At 34.1% G+C, this 11,504-nt stretch overlaps 1 protein-coding gene across 1 annotated transcript; it reads right to left on the bottom strand.

The window, feature by feature from the left end:
• Positions 1 to 1,931: 1,931 nt before the first annotated feature.
• On the bottom strand, positions 1,932 to 3,080 carry LOC108377102 (probable serine/threonine-protein kinase dyrk1; the record flags this gene model as incomplete). The annotated part of the gene is made up of 3 exons (XM_017633362.1): positions 2,761 to 3,080; positions 2,446 to 2,682; positions 1,932 to 2,211 (listed from the first exon to the last, which is right to left on the bottom strand). Coding segments are annotated over exons 1-3 (837 nt in total), but the record flags the coding sequence as incomplete, so codon positions are not given.
• Positions 3,081 to 11,504: the final 8,424 nt, after the last annotated feature.

The raw sequence follows: 11,504 nt of genomic DNA, 5'->3' as shown, positions 1-11,504 counted from the left end.
GTGCCTGTTTGCTACTACAAAAAATTTTAAAACTCTAAAAAACGGATTTTTCAGCAAATTAAGTTGGAAAATAAAAATTTGAATATTTGCTTGCAAACCCAGTAAACAAAATGCATAGGAATTTCTCTTATACAAAAATAAAAATTATAATATTTTCCACAGTTGCGGCGTAGTAATATTTACTTTTTATTTAGCAATGAAAAAAAAACAACGAAGTCTTAAAGCATAAACAGACGGCAGCGTTGATCCGGATCAACTCGGAAATTAACTGCAGTTGATCCAGATTAAATCCGAGTTAATCCGGATCAGCGCTGCCATCTGTTTAAGCTTTTAGCGTTAGAATTTATAGCTGTTATTTCGGAGATCACCACATCTCCTCATCAGACTTCTTTTTTTCTAGATTTCAGCAGGGATCATTAAGATTTAAGATGAATGGCAACAACGCAAGAATTTTCAAAAATCGTCCCCAAATTCTTATCTCTTACTCTTCAAACACTGTCCTCGTAATCCGCAAAAGATTTCCATATTACTAGTTGATGCGCAGTAAAAGTTGACGAGTCTGTTTTAAGGTATTGACTGTCTCAACTCTATAATTCGTCATTTTGTTTGGGACACCATTTTGGATAAGGGATTAGGTTAGGTTAGGTAGAACTGGCTGGCAATTTTTTTTGTCTATAATGTTACCAGATAAAATGACCATTCATGATGAACAGGTGGGCACCATATCAAAAATCCATGAAATCTTTTCAGCGAATTTTATGATTTTGTGGAACCGTTCTTTTGTTGCTTGCGCGAGGTTGGTGAGGAACGTCTCCCCAAAACAGTTTGGATGCAACATTTGCCAGCGCTGGACAATCGAACACTATGTGCTCCACTTATCACTACTCATCAAACCCATTTTAAGGGCGATCAGTTATGAGACCAACCAAAAGTCTACGCTTCTCGGTAGTTTAAGTATAAGTTGATACTAAGGGGTTTGTGGAAAAATATGTAGTCCGCCATTTTGTGGCGGCGACCATCTACGATTTTCTATAATACTGTATATACACAACTTTATTGTCGGCATACCAAATTTCAGGCCAATGGGTCAACAGACCCAGAACAGCCAAGATTTGACCCAATCAAGTGTCAGAACTACCTACACGACTGAGAAGGTGAAAATGTTGCAACAAAAATATGCGGAATTAAATTTTACTTTAGACCCTTGACGAAATAATCAGTGATAAATGTAATTTTTAAAGAGATTTTCTAAATAATTTAGAACAACTTTTGATTAAATTAGGAAAATTTTCATACACCGTAAAAAAATGTGGCGTTTAGGTGCAAATCGGTAGGTGGCCCAATATGCTAGAGCTCTGCCTCTTTCATAAATCGGTAATTTTGATCGCCAAAAATCTCCGGAAGAATAGCAGGCGCTCCTAACAACATGTAACATATAGTCACAAGCCCCTCATACCGGCAGATTTTGCGTATTTAGCTGATACACATTGCTTCTGCTACTTTCCTATGTTGTATACTTTTACGCCCCACTGCTTTTCACTTAGAGACATTTGCCAGAATTCCACTGCTGCTCTGCCGAATGTCTTTAAACTACTTAGCCTGGTTTCGTTTCCATCCATCCAAAAACCCACATGACATGTACCCACCACAGGGTGATCCTGTGTAATTAGTTCAATAGGGTATTGCATTTTTGCACATATCCATATGCTGTTTTGAATAGGTCTAGAACTTTATATGCTGCCTGACTGCCTCATTAGTCCTTCTACAAAGACATTTACATTTTGTCGAACCTAGGTCTAAAGACCTAAGCCTCAGTATTGCCATCATCATTATACCAAATAAGCTCGCGTGGGGGGTATATATAATATCAAATAACCTACTAATAGATTGTGTAATTCTGAAACAAATATGCAAGTAAATTTCCAACTCACCTGTATTGAGCCAGCAACCGATGCCGAGCTAAAACTCGCATTGCTGCCATCCGATGAGGCGATGAATTGTTTACGCAGCAAAAGGCTGGTCGATGAAGTGCTGCTATGGCTGACGCTGCTGCTGGTGCTATTGATGTTAGTGTTGGTATTGGAGTGGGTAGCAGACAGTGCGGTGAGGTCGGCAATTTTCGCAGAGTTAGCGCCAATACTGTTGGCTGGTGAAGTTTTGTCACTACCTTCGCCAATGCCGCCGCCGCTCCCACTAATGTTGTTGTTGTTGCTGTTACTATTATTGTTGTTTACACATGTATTTACATTTACAATTGGTGATGTTGCTATTGGTGTTGTTGGTGCCAATGGTGTGGCATTAATAGCATTTTTCAGCGAAGCGCCAGCGCCAGCACCAGCACCAACACCAACACCAGCACTGTTGCTGCTATTATTATTTATATTACACGCTTTATTCTCATTATTACTGTTGCTGTTTTTGTTGCTGATGTTGTTATTATTTTGCATATTTGCATTATTTTTGCTATGTGGCATTTCCATGCTGCTGTTGGTGTTATCGTTGCTGTTGCTATTATTGTTGTTGTTATTGCTTGAATTACTTGAATTATTTAAGAGATTATTGCTTGTATTGCATACACTATTTACACTTGCACTCATATTGTGGCTACTATTGCTGTTGTTGTTGTTGTTGTTGCTATTATTGCTAATACTATTATTATCGTTTAGGTTATTGCTTTGTGGGCTAAAATTATTCAAATTGTGATTATTATTAATTGAGCTTTGCTCTTGTTGTTGTTGTTGCTGCTGCTGCTGCTCTTGCTGAACGTCGTTCATTTCGTCGTTCTCGCTATGCTGCTGTGCTTGTTCTTGTTCTTGAATTGCTTGCAGATTAGCTTTGATTGTCTGCTTTATGTTGCTGTTGTTGCTTCTTCTTGGACTGACCACTAACGCCGCCGGCGGTTGCACAGAAACTGCATTGCTTTTGTGTTGTTTTTGTTGTTGTTGTTGTTGTGCGCTTACTGTCGAAACGGCTAAGGTTTTAGCCTTAATTGTTGGCGGCGCATGCGTTTCTGTTGCTACCGCCGGTGTTGCTGCTGCTGCGGAAGTGCATGTGGGCTCTACGCTATGTCGACTTCTCATGATTCTAAGCGTTAACTATACACACCCACTAACAGACGAAAGTATATGCTATGGCATAGCTCTTGGAGCGGCATATTTGAAGACTTTTTTATTTTATTTTTCTAAATTTTTCACTTGCTTGTTTTTCTTTTTTTTTTTTGATTTTTTACTAAAATTGTATTTTTTGTCTCACTTTTTCACTTCCTTCTAGTAACGAGTAATTTGTTATTTATTTTTGTAATTTAAGGAAGCTGTAATAACAAACAAATTGTTTTTGCGTGTTAATCTCACACTTTAAATATTTCCCACTTTGCTGTGCCAAGCGCTAAAATATTTTGTCGCGTGTTGCTGCGATATTGAATGCCGGAAAGGTGTGAACACGCACATACTAAAATACAAAATGTGGATGTATGTATGTATAGACTAAATTTTAAATTGGTTTGTTTAAAGTTTTTTTTTATATTCAACAATTTTTATTCAGTTTTTTTTTTTTATTTTAATAAGTTTATAGTTACATAAATATGTACTTAGTTTGTATTACAGGGTGGCTCTAATTAATAAAATTTGATTTTTTTCCGTTTCATTAAAAAGAACTCTTTATGCATAAATAGAGCGGTATATACACGATACGATAGATTACTAATGCCCGGTTGCACCAGTCAATTTTAAATTTATCAGCCTGTTAAAAGTTTTTTTTCTAACGATAACTACGAAAATTAGGTAACGAAAGACTTAAGACACGAACTTTTGGTGCACAGAATATTAAAAATTGTTCCATGAATTGACAGTGCACCCTAATGCTAAACGATCTGAAAGTCGAAATGTTCCAGTTTTCCTCTGGCTTAGAATCAACAATCGAGATTCTCACTGAAACGATTTTTCTTCCCAACGCGCAGACGCCCCTCTCTTTCTTAACGCTAAGTTCTCAAAACTTTTGTTCTCATTTTGTTCTCTAGCAGATCGTTCCCCAGCCTTTTTTGCTTATTTGATCCTCCTTGCAAACGTTCTCGGTACTTGCATTCTCATTTTGTTTTTATTGGAAACCTTCCTGAAAGATTCTTTCTAATTCTGTTCTTCTTGACAACCTTTCCGAGAGTTTTGTTCGCATTTGTTCTTTACGGAAACGTTCCCGTATCTTTTGTTCTCATTTTGTTCCCGTTCAAACTGCTCTCAATACTTTTTTCCCCATTTTGATCTTCTGTGGGCGCGTTCTTGACATTGTATTTTGTTCTCGTGAAGAACTAATCCAAAACTTGAACGCGTTCTAGGTACCTGATACTTAAACTACTGTCAAAAAGTAGAGAATTTTTCACAAAAATTGCAAAAGAAAATTATTCGATATCTTTTTATAAAAACTTGGTTATCTAATAGAAACAAGAGATAGTAGGCTCGAAGGTGCGATTGTCATCGGCTCGGTTCAGGAGAGGGCTAAGTGGAATGATCACTACTAGCTTCCGAGGATTTTCGAAGGCTTCACCTAAGTAAAAATTCCCTCTGTTAGGCCTAAACAATGGACTTTGCCCATTCAGTCCGTTACATGGATCCGTTGTGGATCAGTTTAAGGGAAACCTCTCCTACGATGTCGATTCATAAAAGATAAATGTGTCAAGACGAAAAACACCCCTTGGTATATGCATAGAATAGAAGCAAGAGAACTCCAAGGGATCTCGGCTATGTTCCTTACCGGGGTCAGGAGACGCACCTCGTGGCGAAAGTGTAAGATGATATCTACAAAATAATTGTTTGTGCTGAGGAAGGGTCGGCGTGCCTATTTAAGGCTGCAGTGTATCTGGTGGAAGCGGTCTAGGAAGGCCACAAACTCGAACTCGTGCACAAAAAGGATTTACCACTGCATACGGGGGCCTATGTCTTCTCATCTGTGACTGGTATGATATCAACCATTGAAAAAGGTTAGATATCTTTATGGCTGAATACCACTGATAATGATCTGTATAAACGCAAACTATTCTCAAATAGGGAAAGCATAGATTATAAGTGTTTTTTATGAATATATATATGTACATATGTACATTAGGGCGGGACGAATTTTAGGGGACCAAAAAACGCAAAAATCGCATATGCGAAAAATCCTCTACGGATCATTCTGAGCAATTTTGCTTAAGAAACTATGCGTCTAAAATCAATTTCGGGCCAGCGAATTTTAAGAGGAAGTTTCATAATCAGGTAATACAAAATTTTGTGAGAAAAAGATATTTAAATATTTAAAGATATTTAAATATCTAATACCCAAATTCATAAAAAATAAAGAACACTTTAACTGCTTTATAAATCGAAATTTTGTATGAAAATGTCATTTTATAGAGCTCTTTAAACCTATTTTATTTTTTATGAATAAGGCCATAAGTTTTTAAGTCTTGCTTGCTTTTCAATCGCGATATTTCTTTCGACTTTCGTCAGTCACAGCCCTTAAAAGTTTCTTAAACAAATTTGCTCGGAGTGAATCGTAGAGTATTTTCCTCATATGCGATTATATGGAAAAAAATCGATCCGCCCTAATGTTCATATGTATTACTTCCCTATTTTGGTTCTTTAAGTATAGAGCGGAAAGAGGTATACCAGCTGTATTTTCAATTTCTGTATATTGTTGGACATTTATGTATTTCACTCTCGCCAAAATTTAATTTCAAACGCACCTACAGCGACTTGCTTGCTACCACAAATACAAATAAATAAGTAATGCAGCTTTACGTTATATAAAAATATTCACTGGCGTATGACAAAATCAACAATCACGAAAAAGTTACTCGAAAAAAATGCATTAAAAACCTGGTCAATAATAGTAAACTGACAAAACTAAAAAAGTCGAAAGCACGAATTAAATTAAGAAAAAACATGCAAGAAATTAGTTACCGTTACCGCCATCAATATTACAATACGATTATGAGGCATTCGTTTTGGTACAATGCAGCAATCAAACAAAACAAAAAAACATTATGGCAAGTTAAATTGTTTTATTTACATTTATTTTGGCAATTTTTTTATTTACATGCATAAATAAAGTTTTTTGAAATCAATTTATTTATTTTATTCATTAGTTTTTATTTCGCTGTTTTGCTTTTTTATTCAATTAAATTATTTGTTGTGATTTGCGGCGTACAATTGCGCCAACATTTTTTGGCTTTTCTTAAAATACTTTATTATTATTTGCGCTTTTTTTACCTCTAAGCCGGCATTTAATTGAATTTAATATCATTAAATGTACATAGGGAATGCTGCTTGTTTTGTGTTTGATATTTTTTCGCTCATTTATTCGAAACGGTGAATTTAATGTTTTGTTAAATTACACTTTCGCTTCTTTTATTACTTATCATATTTATATTTAATGTAATTACCGTACTTAATATTTTTTGTTTCACCTCTAATTTTGGCTTTACTAATTGCCTTCGAGTGCCAAGCATGCATTTCAAAACATAACTACACATTCATGCACATATGTATGTTTGTACTCGTACACATGTTTGTATGTATGTAGGTACATAAATTTAGTAAATATTGCATGCATCATTGAAATTTTCATTTAAATTTGTTGCTCATCCGCCGCAGCACAAATGTGGTACGAAATGAAAGTTGGCGATAATAATTCTACATATACTCGTACATACATACATACATACACATGTTATATCTGTATTAGGGTGGCCCTTTAAATATTGACATCATGGGCACCCTTTGCCTTTGTTTTACGTACAAATAAAGACATCCACGAAAATTTCAAAATTTAATTTTTTTAAATCGCTTAAATATGACAAAAGTTTTACTTTGACCAGCTATAACTCGACGAGTTTATTTCAAATTTATCAGATTTTAATTAAAAATTTATTTTTCGTATTTTCGCGACTTTTTCAATTTAATTTTTTTCAAACGCTGGTAGCGACCCTAACATTTTATTTTTTAATTTCGAAATATTTATTGTTTGATAATTTAAAATTTATATGTTGATGTTTGAAGGACCACCCTGGTTTGTATGTATATATGCATATGAAATATCCTTTTTATGAATGAAAATAAAGCGTATCTTTTATATTAATTAAGCATCATTAAGCAACTCGCGTGGAGTTATAACAAATCATATTCTCACAATTCCATAAATTTTTTCACAATAGAAATAAATTTATTGTTGCTGTTGTGAATCAACTAAAAATATTTTTGACCGTTAAAAAATTTATGAGCAGATAACCGGCTGCCAAGCAATGTATTAAAAGTACTTTATGGCCAACAAAAAGAAAATACCGTAAATCCAAACGAATGTAAATAAAATTTACAACTGTGATACGGTCGATCTTACATATGCAATGGTTCTCTGGTCTGATGGGCAGCCTTATGGAACCAGTGTAATCATGTAAAACTAGACAGATTTCAGAGGATTGCATGTTTTGGGACTACATGGTTTGGGGTAAGGAACTTAGTACCTCTGCTTAAATATATTCATCTTCTGTACACCGATGCAACAAGGAGTAGGTGCAGGCGATTTCTCTGAATCCCTGAGAATAAACAGATCAATCCAACTGTACGACTTTATGCGCATTTTTCAGGCAGAAGTATTTTCGATCGTCAAGTCTGTCGCATTAGTCAAAGTGTGTGCAAGGCAACCGACAGCCGTATAAACAAGTTGATGTAGCCCGCACCATCACCAAACAAATAGAACGTATTTCCAAGTTGAAGCAACCTAATGGGATCCACCAGGACTGTAACGAACGTTGACATTCGCGACTGTAGCACTGGAAGCAGAAAACAGTACATACGGTAATGGGTTTAGTGGGTTAAAGTCTCACACTGACTACTTAGACTTTATGTGTAAGCTTTCGGGCTTTCGATGTTTCCTGTTGGTAAGAAGAAGATGCAGTAGTGAAAGAGTAATGCTGAAAAATATAGGAGTGACTCCTATATTTGCGAAACGGCGGTATCTCATCAGCTAACTAGTCTCATCAAGAAAAGAGAGTGTGGCAGTGCTTTTGAATACATGTGGACGATTGGCGTTAGCTAAGCGAATGTTGGGCGAAAACCGGAGAACGCACTACTCGAAGGCCTTTCTGCCCGTCGGGGGACCGGAAGCGGTCTGGGAATCTCTTTATTTGTCGAGCCCGATTTTTGAATTAGTATTTGTTTATATTAATTTTTTTGGTTGAAAGTGCATGTAAAATAGCAATTTTGAAGAAAATCGTTCCTGCTATTCATGTAAATAAGTGTTACTACATAATAAAAACTAAATGAAGACAATTTTACGGTGCCCCAAACAGAAAAAATGCAAAAATAAAAGTTTAAATTTATGAAAAAAATTTCACGTGACTAAATTTTTTTTAGAATTTTTTACAAAAAACTTAGGTATACAGTTTTCATTCGTTTCTAAGTTTTATTAGCTCTAATTAAAGATCTCTACGCTTTATTTTATTTTATTTTCTCTATTTCTTTTTTTCACTGTATTTTCTCTTATTTCAATTTAAAAGTAAACATTTTTGTTCAGTTTCGCATTCGTTTTTCTTCTATTAAATTAATGCATTTTAAATTTTTCTACTTATTTATATGTATGAATATAGATACTTATTTATATAATCATACAAATACATATATGTACAATAGATACGTAGGTTTATTCACACAAAATTTCTCACCAGCTCGCCGCACCTCATTAGTTCCGACATATACAATATTAAACCGCCAACACGCTGGAATGCAAAAAAGAAGAAAAACATAACTGTTAATAAAACAAATATTAAATAACTTTTTTATCAGGCTTGCTTTGAACCACGTTCACAAAAGCAAACACTCTTAAATTATGCTAATACGTAAGTCTAAAATATCTAACTACACATGTATGTATGTATGTATACTCGTACTTATCGTTACCATGTGTATATTTATATATGTGTGTGTGTGGGTATGTATGTTTACGAACTAATCGCTTAACATTTCTTTGGCGTCTGTCGGCTGAGAAAACACAAAAATGCGGTTTTGATGAATCAATAGCGCCCAGCCACCACCAAATTTTACATAAAAGCTGTTGTTTGAAAAAAGGAAAATTGATGACAAGACGAGATAAAAAAAAAGTATTAACAACTATTATTAGGTAGAGGATGAAAAAAAAACTAAAATACAAAAATGTATAGCAAAAGTGAAATAAATGCAAATCGCTTGCATAACATTGACCCAAACAACAAATTGAAATTGAAATTGAAATTGGTAGTGGAGCAAATAGCAGAAAAACCAAGAAACAAAAGTAACAATATTGTGCCGCGACAGCGTAAAGTAAATAAAAAAAAATTTAATTTGTAAAAAAACATTTGAAAAAAATTCCATTTGTAAAGAAACCAATAAACTAGTTTTTTGTGCGGTAAGAAATAAACACATATTTTATGTGTTTCAATTTTCTAGTTACATGCAAGCAAACATACTTACATACATATGCACGTATGAAGTTGTAAATATGTATGTCAATATGTATGTGTGTTAGCACGTGTGGTTTTTGTGGTTATTGTTATTGGCCACGGCTACAACGCGTTTGGCGGCGGCAGCATTAATGACTAGGCTTGCGGGTTACCAGTTTGCCTAAGCAAAAGTTCGCGATCCCGCAATGTCAAAGTAGAATTTTTCGATCCCGTAAATTACACAGCTCCATAAAAAATAATTTCGCTGTACGGGATTACACCTTTCTTTCCTCATGTATTTTGATGCGCTGAACACAAATCCGAAATCCGTTTTGCTCCATCACGAAAGGATTTTTTCCTAACCTCAAAAAATTTCCGCCATGTTTTTTGAGGTTAGGAAAAATTTTGGAGTGATAGAGCATAACGCACATCAGATTTGTGTTCCGGGCATCAAAATACATGAGAGAATCCCCAATTCACGACCCAAACCCGAAATATTTAAACTGTTCCTAAATCCCGAAAATTTCAAACCACACAGTGAGAGTCTCAAACGTCAACAAAAACGTCGGTGCATACGAGTATTTATGCACTTACAAATATCTAACCGCTCAAATTGCAATTGCATTTCTTAGCAGCATTTGAATATTTATTTATTTATATATTTTGTTGCAACTCTTAAGGGGATCCAAAATATGCCACACACAGATGCTGAACGCAAACTTACGCAGCGCACAGTTATTTGCATTTTACAACAAAAAAAAAAGAAAGCCACAACAACAAAGAAAACCGCAACAAACAAGGCAAACAAAAAAAAACATTTGGCAGAAAACATATCAAAAAAAAACAGTCAGTCGTTCGTTAGACCAAAAATGCAAATGAGAAAATAGTGTGGCGCCTTGGCAATTACGAGTATGGGTCCATGGCGCTTATGAATACTACATTCATACATACATACAGACTCACATTCATAAATAACTGTATTGCTAAGGCTTCGCTTTAAGTACACAATGAAGGCTATGGGCTTTATGGTTTTAAAAAGTTGGCGTCTGAGCTGAGGTCAAAAAAGGGTAAAATGTAACAACAAAAAAATTGCATATTAAATAACCGTAAATGTCTGGTTGTCGTTTAATTAACCTATAATGCATTAAGAGGTCTACAGCTTTTGATGAATGCAATTTTAGCATATCGAACTATCAATTTCGATAACTTTTAAAAATATAAATATGGATTTCCTAAGTGCACTGAGCGCAAATGAGTAGATAAAATTTCGCGATTCATATGCCTTTTCTTTTCGACTAAATACCTTATAGTCTAAGATCCGCTAAGGACACGACCTTCACCCATCTGTTTAATGAATAAAATCTATTTTGTATGAAATTTAACCTGTTAATAATAATTTCGCGAGTGGTTGGGCTGAAAAAATCCTAGCCAGGATTATTTTGATTAAATATTCAAAAATTATTATTTTTTTTTAAATTCTGTACTCATTTATTTAATGAGCAAATTATATACCAATAGAAAGTATTAAGCAAGAGGTATGTATATTTTTTTCCAAAATAATAAAAGCTAAAAATAAAAACAAAACTATTTTGGAAAAGGGGGAAAACATATTAAAAAAAAAAAACAATAATACATAAATAAAAGCTGCTAAAAATTAAATGAAACTGAAAAAAATAGATATATTTTTCTTGTTAAAAGAATAAAATCTAAGCACTCAAAAATTAATTGCATTAAAAAAATATGAATTAAAAAATTAAATAGATAAATTTCTAAAAATTTAATGAATTCAAAAATTAAATTTAATATGAAAAAATTATATTGAAAAAGTAGGAAATACATAAAACAAAATTCTAAAAGTTAAATGAAAATAAAAAAATTTTTATAGTATATATTTTTTTTAACAATAAAATTTAACAATTAAAAAAAAATTAATTTTACTTAAAAAAAAACTCATTTTCATTGTTGGTGTTTCCGACAGGGTAGGGGTACGATGTATTGTGGAACGATTTTTCGTCATCCGCTGTAAAATTTGGTTTGGAGACAAGCCATTGTGCCATCTTCA

This window comes from Rhagoletis zephyria, unplaced genomic scaffold (genome assembly GCF_001687245.7).
Source record: "Rhagoletis zephyria isolate East Lansing unplaced genomic scaffold, Rhagoletis_zephyria_1.1 Rzeph_scaffold_11467, whole genome shotgun sequence".
Classification (NCBI taxonomy): Eukaryota; Metazoa; Arthropoda; class Insecta; order Diptera; family Tephritidae; genus Rhagoletis; species Rhagoletis zephyria.
This window is presented reverse-complemented; position numbering and strand designations above follow the sequence as displayed.